This window comes from Rattus norvegicus, chromosome 19, assembly GCF_021556685.1.
Source record: "Rattus norvegicus strain SHRSP/BbbUtx chromosome 19, alternate assembly SHRSP_T2T, whole genome shotgun sequence".
Classification (NCBI taxonomy): domain Eukaryota; kingdom Metazoa; phylum Chordata; class Mammalia; order Rodentia; family Muridae; genus Rattus; species Rattus norvegicus.
The window spans coordinates 15,621,410-15,638,773 of NC_141552.1; the positions used below are offsets into that span (position 1 = coordinate 15,621,410).

The window sequence follows — 17,364 nt, forward strand, 5'->3', positions numbered from 1 at the left end:
GCTTTGAACTCTTAACTCCCTGTTCCTGTCCTCATAACAGGTTTCTGTAGCAACCAAAGGAGAGAAGCCACCTGAGGGAAGGAAGTCCAAGACAGTGCCTAGGAGCAGAAGTAGGGTCTGGCTGTAGAGGGAACAAGTGGCTGGGTATAGGGACTCTAGGATCAGAAAAGAGGCTGTCTGGCATCTCCCAGAGCAGTGAACACAGCCACACATAGTCATGCTCAAAGGCCAGTCTGATCCAGACTGTCCCTCATTTCCCAGGCGATTATAGATGGTGTCAGGTAGCAGTTGAAAACTGGCCATTATGGGGTCTCTGTAAGAAAGGGCGTGATTCAAGTGTTTATTAAGGTATCATGGCATCAAGGGTTTATGAGGGAATACCCATATGTACACAGAACGACTTGCAGATCCAGAGAGCAGGGAGGGAATAGTCAGGAGCTCCTGCTTGCTGCTGCCTTAGGGGTTCTACAGAAATCCCAGTGGCACTTGGGAAGTGGAGGCAATATCAATTAGGGATTGTGGCCACATGGGGAGATTGAGACCAGCCATGTGGTGTGGCATCAGAACACTGACCAGCGATGAGAAAATGAAACATAAAACACTGGTTGCTCAGCTTTGATACTGCTGACTGCTCACATGGCCAGGAGTCATCCGGTTCACCAAAGGCTCAGCCAACAGTTGTCTCTCCACTCAATAAAAGTCAAAGAGTGGCCCAGCTCCAAAACCAAATGTGTGCCCACATTGCAATGGCTCCGGTACTGTTTCACCTCAGCTGCGGAGATCTCAGGATCCATGAGTGTCCAGCACGCACACACCTGAAAGAGACAGTCTTAGGGGTCTTAGGCAGCACTGAGGGTGGTGAGCCTCTGCCTCAGGGCTCAACGGCCCTGACCTTGGCATTGTTTGGGCACAAGAGAGCAAAGTGCTGGGGACAGACAACCTGCAGTCTACCATACTGGAAGGGCATGACTAACACTGATTGATCACATCCATGTGACTACTGAAGCTTTTCCTGCTCTCTGTAGTGGTGACCTTACAGAAACCATGCACACCCGGTTTAGACTGTATTAAAGTAGCCACCATTTCAGGGTTCCCTGCAAGGTACCATGGGACAGTAGTAGCATGAGTCTGCATGTATCTTGACAGTTTTCACTAGGGACTACACACACACACACACACACACACACACACACACACACACACACAAACACACACATACACACACACACTTACTGACATGATGCACATTCTTTGCACACAGAAGAAAGTGAGTAGTAGTGAAAACACACCAATCATGGAATTGATGGAGGGAGCTGTGGGCGGAAGCTGGGGTTTAGAGTTACTTAAAGGCCCTATGCAGGCTCTCCTTTTGTTGGAGGAGAAACTTCAACTGCAATGTGGTTCTTTATTTTCTTTCTCTGAAGCACAGAGGGCTAGGGTGGATCACAGGGCTTTGAGCATGTTCGGCAAGTGCAGTCACACTGAATTAAATCCTAGGGCTGGAACCCTATTAATCTTCTACAGAATTATAGAGCAGCCTGGATGAAGACTCTCAGCTGAAAAGGTGGACATCTCAAGACAGGCACTGACAATGGCTGACAGACTTGACTGAAGACTGGAAATGTTTTGCTATCTCACAGGAAAAGAAGGCCCCTCCCACTACACTGTACTCTAAGGACAGTTTATTCAGGATAGTATGACATGAACTATTGTCTCATGTCACAGATGTCAGCACAAAGTATCCAAGGTATTGTATGCCAATGGTAGCATCAACAGAACAAAGCACACAGTGTCATGAAGACATAAATCATGAGTTTGTGTAGCAAGACCCAGGCCTCTTCCAGGTTCTTAGATAGTAACTGAGAACCTCAAATACGGTAGTGATGTGATAGTGTGGGGTGAATCTAGTTACTATTCTCTATTTTGATATAGATGACTCTTTTTGTGTCATGGTCAGCTTATAATGACTAGAAGACCTAAGCTTGAGAATAACCAAAGACTACATTGCCTCTGTTGCAGCTGAGCTTTTAAAAGTCCTGGTGTGACAGCAACTGTTGGTGGACATTCTGGATTATTCCTTCTGTACTTTAACTCTCTGTGTCACTTCCACCATCAGTAAGTTAGTTCAATTCCATAAATTGGAAATTCCTCACCTGGAAGAAATACTCTTTTTTTTTAAGATTTATTTATTTATTTATTTATTTATTTATTTATTTATTTATTATATACAAGTACACCGTGACTGTCTTCAGACACACCAGAAGAGGGCATCATATCTCATTACAGATGGTTGTGAGCCACCATGTGGTTGCTGGGATTTGAACTCAGGACCTCTGGAAGAGCTGTCAGTGCTCTTAACCACTAAGCCATCTCTTTAGCCCAAGAAATACTTTCTGAATATGATCTGAGATTGGCCATGGAAAAAGGGTAGCTTGAACTGTCCCACCTAGGTTCTGGGCCTGCACAGGCCTGCTCTCCAAAAGAAACCTGTGTTCACAGCTGTTGGCTGGCTAAGAAAGATTTCACGAGACGTGATACACAGCCCTCGGACTTCTGCTCCAGTCATCTGCACAATTTTTCCCGGACGATATCCTCATACCTGCAGCAGGCGGGTGATGAAGCTGTCCACTCTCAGCTCCCCTTCAGCCATCTTGTGGGCACCAGACTCTCCTCCCTGCAGCAGGAACAAGGGCTTCTCCATGGTGGCTGCAGCAGCAGTGGCAGCTTGACATAATCACCTAGGAGGCCCTATGCCTTTCTACCCCAGTTCCAACTCACCCCAGGCGCGGGCCTTCCCCCCATCCACTTCAAAAGGAGCAGGGAGAGCAGCACCCACTAGAAATAAAAGGGGAAGCCCTTGGTCCTGCCAAGAGTGAACCCCCAGTGAAAGGGATTGTTGGGGGGAGGGTGGTAATGGGAGGAGGATGGGGAGGGGACACCAATAGAGAAGGGGAGGGGGAGGGGTTAGGGGGATGTTTGCCTGGAAACCCAGAAAGGTAATAACAATTGAAATGTAAATAAGAAATACCCAATTTAATAAAGATGGAGAAAAAAAGAGAAAAGTGTCACACATTTAAAACAGAAGAATATGGACCCTAATTTTAAACCACAGCTCTGTCAATTAACTATATCTTTAAGGAAGCTCAGAAAATCAGGCCAAACAATATTTTCTCGGTTTATGTATCTGTAATGTCGCATAAATAATAATGTCCGTTTCTTGCTATTGTGGAGGGAATTAAATAGTTACTATGTAATCATGGAAATTTTGAAGTACCATCCATTTTTCTGTTCATTAAATCAATCTTCTTCATTTCATTGGTCAAGTATGTATGTTTTCTTTTCATAATTACATGTATAATAAAACCAGCATAAAAACCTTCAGAATTGTATACGCTTTCACTTTTAACAAATTAAATTAGTTGTTCTTTGTATTTCTGCTGAACATTTCAATGTTCTTCATATGTCCCAATGCGAGTTTATTAGGTACCTATAAACTTTAAACTCTTTGCCTGAGAGCATGAGTACTATTTCATTATATAGTAACTACACTCAGGCTGTCTTTGTATTAGAACCAATTATATCAGACTCTAAGAAAAATTACTATTGCGTAAAAGTTTGTGTGTGTATGAGTGTGAGTGTCTGTGTGTGTGAGTGTGTGTGTGTGAGTGTGTGTGTGTGTGTGTGTGTGTGTGTGTGTGTGTGTGTGTGCAGCACATGACCAAACAACTTTCAGGAGCCATTTCTCTCCTTCTGTCATGTGGGTCCCAGAATGTAACCCAGATGTTTGACTTTGGCAATAAATAATATTACCCACTAAATAAATAAATAAACAAACAAAAAACAAGCCACCAATCAACTTTAAAAGTAAAGGCCAGAAGTTCACAGAATAGTAGCATTGGCCTTACCATATCCTTTCTTTGGGGATGGGAAAATTAATGTTCTGAAATCCATGACTTTCAGGAATTGTGATATTCATGGAAATTCAATTCCTTTGCAGATGCTCCAGTTGTTGTGGCCAATTGCTAGAAAGGTCAGCTTAAGCTTGCAGGACCCCACCATCCCTTCCCCCGCCTCCACAGAAAGCTCAAAAGACACTGCCCAGAACTTACTCCACATTCCCCAGAACCACTTTCTTTGTCCATCATTTCTTTGAGACGAAAGGTCAGACTCCTTCACCCTAGTCTCTCCACAATCGACATCCCCCCTCCCAAAACACTTCTAAGACTGGAAAACATGTCTTAGGATGTATCTGCCAGACTCGGACTGAGACAAACTAGGGCACTGGTTGTCACTACAACATTGGTGACATAGCAGAGGACGCCAAGAACTCTCTAGGAGACAATAGAATGTCCAAGAAGGGACAGCAGATGTCATGGGGAGCAGACTTTGCCTCCCTGCTAATGTTCTCCCTGTACTGAGCATAAGCTGAGGTGTCCTTTCCAGGAGACTTTCCCGGGGCAGAGCCACTGAGCATCTCCTGCTTCCAAAGCCAAATTTTCTTCAAGGCTTGATTATAAAAAACCTTAGTAATTCCTATGCATCTAAATGAATGTTTCCTTCCAAATCCTGCCCAAAAATGTCTCATCCTAACTCAATTTATCCTCCTTCACCAATATTAGCCATTAAAAATTCCTGAGAAATAATACCAGTTTGAATATGCAGTCAAAATGTTCTCCTGTCTTATTATGTACAGGTGCTTGAAATCACATCAAGAAATAGCCTGCATGGAAGGTTGCAACATGGGTGTGTGTTAGGGGAACACTCATGAAGCCTTGTGCTTAGCATTCAACGGTTGCCACAAAATTCCTTATAAGGAAGACTTGAAATCACTATGGTCCTAGAAACAGTATGGAGGCCAGTTGGCAGAGGAAAGTGAAACATTAGAGCCACCAGTGAAGGCTCCTGTTGGGCCCTACCTTGGTGTTTCCCTCCCCCCTCGCTGAGCCTTTCAGCCTGCTATAGCAAGAAATTGTTTACACCTTTGACAGCTGCTCTTAGCCCCTGATTTGGGGCTGGGATTTTCCATGGCACCCTTCCTCCCCACTGAGCTTTCCTGCTTCTTGTTTTTAAGAAGCTGTTTATGCCCCTGATTGGGCTGGAACTTTCACCTCACAGACTTGTCCTATATTCCTGGTTGGGGATTTTCACCTGCCTTGTTGTTTTTCCACGGCTTTGCCTCTGGTATATAAGGAGATCTCAGTAAAGCCTTGGTGGCACTCGCTAAAAAGGGGTGACCCGTGTACGTGTTTTCTTTCAACCCCACAAACCTACACCTGATATTCACACACTGTCAGCGCAGGCACTGACAATAGGAATCACAATAGAAACTAGTAACTAGATTTAACCAAACTATCCCATTAATGCTGTATTTCATGGTATTTTTTTTTCTCTCCTAGAACCTGGAAGAGGCTTGGGGTTTTCTAATCCTACTCATAATTTATTATCCTTCCCAACACTATGTGCTTTGTTCTGTAAATGCTAACAGCGCCATCCAATACCTAGGATATTTTCTACTGACATGTGTGACGTGAGACAAAACAGTCCCTGTCATCCCTCACCTGAATAAACGTCCTTAGAGGTCAGTGTAGTTGGAGGGTCCTTCTTTCCTCTCCAAGATCGAGAAACATTTCCAGTCTCCAGACAAGTGTGTCAGCCATTGTCCAGTGACTGTCTTGAGATGTCCACATTGTCAGCTGAGTGTCGTCATCCAGCCTGCCCTGTAATTGTTGTAGACGATTAATAGGGTTCCAGCCCTAGGATTTAATTCAGTGCTACAGTACTTGCCAAACATGCTCAAAGCCCTAGCTGCCACCCTAGTCCTGTGTGCTCTAGAGAAAGAAAATAAAGAACCACATTGTCTATCAAGTTTCTCCTCCAAGAGAAGGAGAATCTGCATCGGTCTTTTAAGTAACTCTAAGCCCCAGCTTCCCCACAGCTCCCTCCTTCGATTCCATTCTTGGTGCATTCAGTAACGCTCACTTTATTTTTGGTGTGCAAAGAATATGCACAATGTCAGTAAAGTGTGTGTGTGTGTGTGTGTGTGTGTGTGTGTGTGTGTGTGTGTGTGTGTGAGTGTTCATCCATGAACTCACTATAAATTATTATCAAATGATCCAGAAGACCGTGGAGAAACCTGTCGATGTGCATGCAGAATTATGTTACTACCGTTCCATGGCACCTTGCAGGGAACACTGAAATAGTGGGCTGCTTTAATAGAGCCTAAAATCAGGCTACACATGGTTTTCGGTGAGATTGTGATGTGCAACACCACAACGGAGATCAGTAGAAGCTTCATTTATTCCATGCTGCTGTTACCAAGTGAGGCAAAGCCTCATTCCATAGAGAGTCTGGTAGGATCTGATGAAGGGCAATAAACTCAGGGTTGAAATCAAGCCTTTAGAAACAAAGAGAAAAATACAAAGTCAAGGAAAGCAAGAGCTGTTTTTTCTTCCTCTTTTTTTTTTTTTGAGAAGATCCACAAGAAAGACAACCCCTTCCTCAAACTAACAATGCACAAGAGAGACAATACATGAATTAAAAATCAGAAATGAAATGAGGGACATAACAATAGACACCGAGCAAATTCCAAAATCATTAGTTCTTACTCCCGAGGACTTTACGCCAGAAAACTGAAATATTTATTTGATATTGTTGATTTTCTAGACAGATAACAATTACCAAAGTTAAATCCAGATCTGGGAAGGTATCTGAAAAATACCCCTAAGAAAATAGATACACTAATTAAAGGTTGCCTATATTATATATTATATTGCTTTCTTTTTGCATGATTAAACCCCTTCGAGGACATTTAGCTGTGTTATAGACAGTGTTACTTTTAAAACAAAAGAACAAAAAAAGAAATTGTGGAGTCATTGAGATACACTTCCCAGACAGGATCAAGGAAAGAGGGCTGAGAGATGCAAGCAGGGGCTGGAATGCTGCCCTAGAGAAGGAAATGTTTTTCTCACTTTACCTCACACTATGTTGTACTGTGTCCTATGTTTGTGGAAGAGGCTCTCATGCTCTCTGGGTTATGACAAGTATATTGTGATACTAGGAAGAGGGGTGATTTGCTATACAGATATTTTAAGGGGAAGCCTTGGCTTAGTCTTACTTCTTTGCCTAGTCTTGCCTCCGTTGTTCCTGGTATCATGGGAATAACGATCTTATTATATCTTGCCAAAAGGGAAAGTGAGGTAATGCATATTCATGCCTGTATAAGGGTTAATAAGCTTGCAGCTGCATGCAGTTGCATCTGCCTTTGCTCTGCATCCCCAGTGTGTCCTGGTTATTTGTGACCGTACCAGGGCTCCCAACGCACTAGATGTTGACAAGCATCACCCTTCTCAGTGTCAGGTTTATTTTCTTTCTTTATTGAAATCTATGATGTGGAGGCGTATTACAGCAACAATATGAAATAGCAGGCTGGCATGTATGAAAATTGCTGTGTTTAAGCTAGGTGTGGGGACAAGTCCTCAAAAGGAGCTGTTAAGATGGGAAACAAATAATGCATTTGTTGCTGGAATTGAGTTGCCTCAGCTGTGTTGCTCTGCCTGCTCAGTGTCCATTCAACATCACTCTGTTTCTACAGAGGAACTCAAGGTTTGCCCCAGCCGCCTGTGAGCTGTGATATGGGCAGAGAAAGGCCAGGACACAGTGGTGATTTCCCACTCCTCAGCTATGCTGAATTTTCCACTACTGTACTTGTATACACAAGTACAGTGTGGTCAGTTATTATAGATATTTGTCATTTCTTACAGAGGGCATCTATGATTGACTACACCCAATTCTACAAAAAACAAAACTCAGGAAACCTGGCCCTTGGCAGCAATGAATCAAGAAATATCTAGGATGGTGGGGCATGAATTCTGCCAAGCAATGAACTCAGATAGGTGGGGTTGTGAGGAAGATGTATGGTTGAATAGCACAATCGATTCACGTTGAATCATCTTGATTTAATCTAAGGACAAAGAAGTGCAGTATCTCTGATGGCTTTCTTCTAACCCCTTGAAAGGTTCACTGGGGATTGACCTCAGTTCTTCATTCTTCTTGCTGGGACAGCAACACTCAGGGAAGCTTGAGATTGCCATAGGCACAGTATTAGGCTAGAAATGCTGAGTAGGTGATACTAAGTTGTTCAGATGGTGATACCCATTTCATTTGTTCTTAACTGGACCTAAGGAAAGACAGATCGAGGTCCTTAGAATACAAAGATCATTTCCAGTTCTTTTCTACCTTTCCTGAATGAAAGACTGGTTGGCAGAGAATGGTAAAAATTCAAGAATTGGTAGATGATGCTTTGAATGAAGGGTAGGTTTCTGTGCTGGTTTTAGACAGGTTCTCAATTACCCCATCTTGTTCTCTACGTTGCTCGTCAGGTTCACTTTGAGCTCAAATAAAGCTGCTTCCACTTTCCAACAGGTAGTCTTACAAAGGGGCCTCCAAGGACTGTGAGGACAGCATTAGCCAATGAGAATTGAGGTGTGTAACCCACAACTATAGCTTTATCTGAAAGACCCTCAGACAGAGGAGACTCTCGCTCCAGTCCTGAGGACAATCACCACCCCATGAACACACAGGACTCAGACTTGATGTAAAAACAAGAGGTTTACTTTGGGATACCAATGCACTGGGGCTCGACACGGTCCTCACACAGGAGGGATGTGAGGAACCTCAAACAACAGAAATGTACGGCTTAAACAGTCAGTTAAGATTACACAGTTTCCTTAGCTCAGCTATTTCGGTGCCAAGGATAACTAGGCAGATGTTTCTCTTCCTGGAATTCCTGGGATAAGACCGTAACCACATCAATGCATCTATTTCAGTACCAAGGATGTCTGACTTGATATATGTTTTCTAATCCTGGGGTTCCCAGGACAAGGACCAAGGATATCTGTCTTGGCAGGTGTTTCTCTTCTGGAGTTCCCAGGACAAGGCAATAGCGATGTCAGCCTATAGCACAGCTGCATTCAGTACCCAGGACATCTCACTTCTATAGTGGTCAGTCAGCTTCCCAGAGATGTTTCCTGTCTTGTAATTGCCCTGCAGTAAATATGTTCTATACCCTCTGTTCTTATGGTCGGGCAGCTTCCTAGAGAGTGGGTGGGAATGTGCTTTCTGTACTTTCTGGTCTATTGTCTAATGTCAAGGGGCTAAGCGAGGGCCAGCTTAAAAGATTCTCATTCTTAAGAAATGGCTGTACTGATATATAAATGGGGATCTTTCATATCCACTTTCTTCCAAGTCTAACAGCCATCTCCGATTGTTGCTGTAATATGCCTGACAATCAAGGACACAGAAAAATAACTTGATACACAGCAAGGACATGGCAATCATATCCTGTGTTGTTATGTATGTTCTGGATGAGGTTTGTTAAAATGACAATATTTCACAAAGCTTTATATAGGACCCATCAAATTAAGGGTCACTATGCACTGTCATAGCTAAAATGGCCTGGTCAGAAGTGAGCACTGGATCATTCTTCTGTAACTTCACGTGAGAGGCTCGTGCTTTTTGTGTTTTTTAATTTTACTGTTTTTTCTTATTTATTTATTTATTTATTTATTTATTTATTTATTTATTTATTGCTTTGTATGTTGTGAGGAAGATAGTTCAAGTCATGGATCTGCCCCCAAAATCTGAGCTTTGCTACTAATACTGTAAACATTCAACAAAATAACTTGTTTTTATTTTTATTTTTATTTTTTTTTAGTATGATAGATGCTTTTGTGTTTTGTAGGGTGATCCATGAAACAGGAGTGAAGATGCTTGTTTCTTACTCTGTCCACTGAGTTATGTCTCTAGGCTTGTCCTACTCCTTTGGCTGCACCCCCCACACACACACACACATCTGCTGACTATTTTATTTTTCAGATGAAATCATACGTTATAGCTTAGAGAGGCCTGTAAGCAATCCTGCTTTGGTAACTTAAGTGCAAAGAGGAGAGTCCCACACTCAGCCTGAGGGTGCATTCACTGGTGGATCCAATATTTCAGTTTCCTCTGCTAACAGATCACCACATTGTTACCAGGACCATAATGAATGCAATTCTTTCTCCTAAGGAATCTGGTGGCAACTGTTAAATGTTAAGCACAAAGCTTCAGGTTGTACCTATATCACACACCCACATCGCAACCTACCCGACAGGCTATTTCTGGGTGTGATTTCATGCACCTGCACATGATGAGACAGGAGACTTCTTTGGCTACTTACAGGAACTGGTGTGATTTCTCAGTAATCTTTAATGGGTAATATTGCTGACTGAGGAGAATTTGAGGTAGGATGAAACATTTCTGTGCAGGGATTGGGGAGGAAGCACTCATTTAGATACATAGCAACGACTTAGGTTTTTCCAATCAAGCCTAGAGCCAAATTTGGCTTTGGAAGCATGTGGTGCTCAGTGGCTATGCCACAGGGAAGTCTCCTGAAAAGGGCACATCAGCTTTTGCTCAGTACAGGGAGAACATTAGCAGGGAGGCAAAGTCTGTTCTCCGTGACATCAGCAGTCCCTTCGTGGACATTCTATTGTCTCCTAGAGAGACCTTGGAATCCCTGTGATGTCACCAGTATCGTTGTGACAACCAATTCTCTACTTTTTCTCTGAGTGTCCAAAGGATATATCCACAGGCATGTTTGCCCGTCTTCCCAGGAGATTTGGGAGAGTTGATGTTGATAGAGAAGAGTCTAGATTGAAGCAAACGAAACCTAAAGGTAATGATGGAAACAGGACATGGGGAATGTGGAGTAAGTTCTGGGCAGTTTATGTTGAGCTTCCTGTCAGGGGTGAGTGTGGGGGCCTTCAGCTGGCCTTTTTAGTAATGTGCCACAACCACTGGAACATCTCCACAAATATTGAATTCCATGATTATCACAATTCCTGAAAGTCAAGGTTTTCACATCATTAGTTTCTCCATAACCACATGGAGGATATGGCAATGCCTATGCTATTATTGGGTGAACTTCTAGTCTTTATTTTTACAGTGCATTCGGTATGTTAAATTGATATAATAACACCATCAGGAGTCATGGAGGGGATAACTTTTCTGAATTAAACAGGGCATCAATGTACTTCACTTTCATTGCTCCGATAATTCAGTGTCTATCTGACAGTAGTAAGAGGGAGAGAACTGTGCTCCTGGCATGACCTTATATTCTTAGAACTCCTCTGACTACGTCTGGCTGACGGGGCCAATTTTACCTTCATATATTAGAGGTTCTGTGTGGCAGATATTTTTCTATAGAAGCCAAACTATATGCAGCAGGTAGAGAAAGAGCCTGTAACCTATTGGCACTTCTGGGGCATTTGTCATTTCAGTAGGGGTAATTAATAAGTCTGTTGACCATGTCCTCCCCCTACATGACTTTTTAATGCAAAGTTATTGGACTAGAGTAACAGTGTAGGATATCTGAGTATCCCTGATCAATCAAGTCATTGTGGATGCTGAATAGATGATCTGACTTCTGAAACCAGAGGGGTGAGTGTCCTGAAACCAGGTTGTAGCCTGCGTACCTGATAATAATCCTGGAGAAGGCAACTCTCTGGTACTTGTAAGCCTGTGTGGGCGGGCATAGGGAACACCTGGCTGCTTACATCTCTTGGTCTCTATGTAGTAGTGGGGGAACTCTGATCCACTTAGGAGGCCTCTTACACATAGACCAAACTCCTTGCAGTGACACTGGCTTCCAAGCATGTTCTCCTGTTTGGACCTCACTGTGGTCTGTGTATGCTCTATGCATTCGCCCCATGCGGGTTCACTTGTGTTCTTCTACCTACAGAGGCCTGCAGACAGACGTCATCCCCTGAAAATGTCCAAAACAAGGTGCGGGCCAATGAGGAAGAGGAGAGGCTGAATAGAGAACTGGAGCTAACTACCAAGGAGAGAAATGAGCTGACAGATCGCCTCCTTTATGTGACAGGTGGATCCATGAGCAAGAGGTATGCATTGCTCCAAACAAACGACCTTGTTCTAAACCTCATCTCCCATAGAGAGGAGATTCAGAACCTGACCCTTACTGAGGAGTGAGATTGAAAATGGACTCTCTGATTCCACCTGTTGAAAATCTGAACTTGTGATCTGAGTGAAGATTTCAGGGATAAAGTCACTGGAGCATGAGTTCCCAGTGTACAATTGGAAAGCCCTTGACAGGTGGTAGCTTTGCAAGGTTCTAGGTGCTGTGAGTTTGTGGAGAATCTTTGTACTTGCTAGGAAGGTGACTGAACGCTATCATCTCCTGGCAGCAGCCTTAGGTGACAGGTCCCACATTGTTCATATCAATGCTTAAGTAGAAGGCCTGAGGCTCTGGCCTGTTCCTTCTTGTCTCTGTGCCTTACACTCTGAGACAGTAATGGTGCATGCATTTCTCCTGATTCTCATTGTGCTCTTTCCATATTTGTCTCTCTCATTCTCTAAGTCTGTTTACTTTTCTTTTCTTGTGGGTGTGTCCCAGTTTGTGTGTCTGTGTGTGCACAGGTCTGCGTGCATATGCACCACTTTTATATGTTTCTGTGTCCCTCCACCCTTGAAATTTAGGGGTCTGTTTTTTGACCTCAGGATTTACCTGTATAATAGTTTCATGGAGGTGTAAGTGCTTTATTTTGGAAGCCCCTCTTTCAACAGCACAGTTCTTTGCCTGTGTGGTCACATTTGTCTATACATTTGTATGCCTTGGGCAGATTTTAAGTTTGTGGCAATATCTGGCCTCATCTCCAGAATTATGTGTACTGTCTGCCTCTAGAATATTAGTTATTCGGCTTGTAGCATTCCACTTGTCAAAACAGGAAGAATGAAATCAGAGGTTCTGGATTTGTGTGTGTGTGTGTGTGTGTGTGTTTGTGTGTGTGTGTGTGTGTGTGTGTGTGTGTGTGGTTGGGTAATCTCTGTGGCCTAGGCTCTTGACAGCATAACAGGTTTGAATGCAGATCCAGCCCTCCTGATTGAAAAAAGTGAGCCAGGGAACCCTTTATCTGGGTGCTTAGCTTCTGTTGTCCTGGGCACACAATTCCAAGTTTCTGAAGCTGAAGAAGATCCAAATATGTAGAATTCAGAAAGTGTCCTTCCAGGGCTGGGGTAGTAGAGGACACAGCCTGAGTTCATATAATCCTAAGCCTTGATGTTCATTGGGTTCTATCTTTCTGGGGCCAGCCCGTACTTCAGGCCAAATCCATTTTATGAAAACTTGAAGATAAAGGAGAAAGAGGTCATGTCATTACTGCACAACTTAGACACAAAGAACATTGAACATCGTGAGAAATTTCAGGAGCTCAAGAAGGAGATTAAATTCTATCGGTAAGTACTGGTCAGAAGGGCCCATCATTGTGGAATGGCCATGTCTGCCTCTCTTTGTTCTGGACTGGAGAGCCTGCAGCTCTGGGTCTATCTTGTCTGCTGTTTAAATATCACTGTGCCGTGGGTCTTTTGGACTCAGATTCAGTTCCATAAGAGACTGTTACTTATCACCACAGTGTCTATGCATCTTTAGAAGGCTCTGGATAGAACTACACTGATTCAGGGATCAGAGTGTTTTTAGGCCGACCTGGGCCTCTGGGGTCATACCAGGTTTAACAAAACTCAATGTGTGGACCACATGGTTTGCATGACTTCCCTTGGTTCTACTGTCCTCTTGTGGTTATTTGCTGCCTACTAATTGATGCTGTCCCGATGCATTGGGCTCTCATGGGTAGTTGTAGATCCCTTGTTCTTTTGGACAGACATGGACTCTTATTGGTGCTTCGGTCACAGAAACAATTTATTCTTCCCTGGATTGGCCATTTGCTGTTTGTGCAGCAGCCTTACATGTATGGAGATGTATTCTATGAAGTCTTTATGGGTATCTGGGTCCTGGTGGAGTTTGTGGGATTTGGCAGTTGGAATGGGAGGATGAGGCTTCAGGATCTTACTATGCAGAGTGTGTTTCCAGCAACCTGCACAGCCGGCTCCTGATAGACCAGGCATGTATGAAGAAGAAGTTGGTCACATTGAAGCAGGAGAGCAAGGAGGTACAGCGATATTTTTTGAGTTGAACCCGAATGATGAAGACGAACAGGAGAAGACCAGCAACCTCCAGACCCAGCAAAATGTGGTAGGAACAAGCAGCTGAGTCAGATTGACAATGTCTGATACCATTTGCCTATTGGATACACCTTTGCTTCCCCTATCACCTTTCTAATCTCCCCACACCCAATCAGTCACCCACCTCATGTGATAGAGTTATTCATTGCTCTGTCTATGCACAAGTATTCTGGGATGTTAACCACTCCTCAGAAACTGAATTATGGGCAATTATACTTCTCTGCCCTTTTTGAAACTGCAGTCCAGAAATGGTGACAGAGGAATAACATATCACATGACTGCATCTCCCTATCACAGATTGGATGCTATGAAGAGTTTTGAATGAGTTCTTGGTCCTGTGACAAAGGTCATACAGGGGTCATGTGATGGTTGGAAGCACCTTGTAGGGATAAGAACCAAGTGCAAATGGCAAATGAGTCCTGGTCATTGGCTTTGATCTGGGTATCATGTGGCCTTCTCCTTTCTTCCTGCACCCCAATTAGGTCTCTCCCCATTTCCCCATTCTTGGTTTGCACTGGTAGAGTCTGAGGAGCAGCTTGTACTCCCACAGTACTGTGAGGGTTGCTGGTGACTTTCCCCAGCCTGCAGAGATATCAGCGATTTCAGTGAAAAGATCAGTGCTGTCTGTCCACTGTAGCTGAGGGGACAGAAGGCAGCAACTTGACAGCTGGTATGCGTGTCCCCACCAAATCAGTGTCTTAATAGCTGCCTTCTTCTCCCAGGTCTCAGGAACTGCAGGAGACATGGAATAGGACAGATCCCAGGAAGACTGCCCCCTGAAGAGTGAGTTTCTTTCTCAGGAGTTCCCTGCTGACGACAACCTCAACAGTCAAAGACTTTTTTGGGGAGAATATTCTTCTTCTCAGTTAATTTCCTCAATGTATAGAGACCCTAATTTATATATCCGTATGCCAGCCTGTCTCATTGAGGTCTTTCTCCTCTCTCATACCGACAACACCATTTGAGAGACAACTGAGGGACTGCCTTGACATCTCGTGTCCTAGAGGAGAAACAGCACTACAACTGTGTTTCTAAATGTTCATTAAGAAATTGCTGTTAAGAAATGTTTTTGGTTATGATTTTCATTGAAGTTTTCTTTTTGTTATTTCAAAGTTATATATTCTTGTTACTGTTTTTCATTTTTTATACCATTTTAGTTGTTCATTTTATGCCTGTTTTTTGTAAATTGTATTCCTTATGAATAAAAATTGATTTGTAACTCTTGACTCTTAAGACCATCTTATTCAAGGGTCCTTTCCCCTCCTGTAGACTTAGAACTGACAGCTGGATATGGATCTTTGCATGGTCCAGGCAGCATGGGTAAATAGGGAATTCAAAGCCACCAAGGTGTACACAGGGTGATAGTGTCTTTTGTGTGGATAATGTGACTTTTTTATGGACACACACTTTATGATGTAATCACTGCCATACTGTATCCATGCTGTCATGTATTCTGCTCATCCTAGTCTATATCAGTCTACAACACACATTCCTTATTGACTGTGTGCACCAGATATTGAGTAACACACACTCATACTTGTAGAGCTGCAGAAAAAATGACAACTTTCACAAAGGAATATAGAATAATCCTAATCGAGAACCATGTGCCTCAGTTTTTCTTACAATACAGCATTAGTATTAAACCACAGAGATAATGACCAGCAAAGTCATTTTGGGAAATAGGTTTTTATAGGTGCTGTTTCACTTGATCTTTCATATGCTGTGTTTTTTATCGTTGCTGATTATATTTATTTTTATCATTTAACTCAATGGATCTTTTTTTTCAAATGTATGGATGTATGTATGCACTCCTCAGTGCATTTCCCTCATGATCCAAAAGAGGGAATAACAATCCCTGTTGTAGATGATTATTAGGGACCATGTGGTTCATCTGAGAGAGCAGCAGATGCTCTAACCTGGGAGTCATCACCACAGCTCCTGTAGGTAGCTTTTGTCCTTCCAGGGCATGTGCTGTACTAGGTGGATGCCATCATCTCCCATTAAGGAGAGAAATCTCAGGAGATGTGTATGTACAGGTGGTTGAGCGGTGCCTGCTCAATGTGGTAGCCTGCTAGGCATCCACATCGGGCTCTGGTGCCTCCACTGCTCATTGTGCATTCAGGATCATCCTCCAGCATCACTCAGTTTCAATTCTAATCAGATCTTTCACTTACTATCGATGATTATATACATTAAGCACATCTGATAAAATACTGAAGAGACTAGCCTCCTTCTACAGGCCAACTTGGCATAATGAATTCTTTTGATAGAAAGCAAGATAATTATCTTAATCTATGCAGGTCAGGGAGGATCTCAAGAGCATCCATATTGAATGCAGACTACAGCTGTGACCACATGTTTCTTTTGCAGAGCACGTCTGTGCAAGCCCAGAGCTTAGGTGGGACAGTACATGTTTCACCTTTTACATGGAAATCTGTGATTGTATTGAGAAAGTATATGTTCCACGTGACTCATTTCCAATTTATGGAATTAAACTGACTTACTGAGAGTGGAGGAGACTCAGAGAGATAAAGTGAAGAAGAATAATCCAGTATGTCTGCAAACAGATGCTGTCTCATTAGGGCTTTTCAATGCTCAGCAGCTGGAGAAGCAAGGGAGAGGCATTGGTGACTCTCAAGCTTAGGTCCTCTAGTCATTATAAGCTGACCATGACACAAAAAGGGTCATAGGTATCACACTAGAATCTAGTAACTAGATTTAACCAACCTATCACATTAATGCTATGTTTGGTGGTATTTTTTGCTCTCCTAGAACCTGGAAAAGGCTTGGGGTTTTCTAATCGTACTCATAATTTATTATCCTTCCCAACAATGTGTGCTTTGTTCTGTTAATGCTAACAGCGCCATCCAATACCTAGGATATTTTCTACTGACAAGTGTGACATGAGACAAACAGTCCCTGTCATCCCTCACCTGAATAAACTTCCTTAGATGACAGTGTAGTTGGAGGGTCCTTCTTTCCTCTCCAAGATCGAGAAACATTTCCAGTCTTCAGACAAGTGTGTCAGCCATTGTCCAGTGACTGTCTTGAGATGTGCACAATGTCAGCTGAGTGAGGGCAGGGCAGGGCAGGGCAGGGCAGGGGATTGGGGCAGGGCAGGGCAGGGCTGGGCAGGGGATTGGGGCAGGACAGGGTAGGGCAGGGGATTGGGGCAGGGCAGGGCAGGGCAGGGGATTGGGGCAGGGCAGGGCAGGGCATTGGGGCAGGGCAGGGGTTTGGGGCAGGGCACAGCAGGGCAGGGCAGGGCAGGGCAGGGCAGGGGATTGGGGCAGA

The 17,364-nt window shown here is 43.5% G+C and overlaps 3 protein-coding genes across 5 annotated transcripts in view; 2 read left to right on the top strand and 1 right to left on the bottom strand.

Moving 5' to 3' along the window:
- LOC147998836 (uncharacterized) overlaps positions 1-17,364 on the bottom strand; it is a 924,038-nt gene that overhangs the window by 772,595 nt on the left and 134,079 nt on the right. The window lies entirely within an intron of this gene.
- Positions 1-17,364, top strand: part of LOC147998853 (uncharacterized) — a 343,457-nt gene that overhangs the window by 283,480 nt on the left and 42,613 nt on the right. The window lies entirely within an intron of this gene.
- LOC134483429 (disks large homolog 5-like) lies at positions 10,630-14,021 on the top strand. Its single transcript, XM_087595383.1, has 4 exons — positions 10,630-10,711; positions 11,777-11,936; positions 13,144-13,287; positions 13,919-14,021. Exons 1-4 carry the CDS (start codon positions 10,630-10,632, stop codon positions 14,019-14,021), a joined length of 489 nt encoding a protein of 162 aa, XP_087451509.1.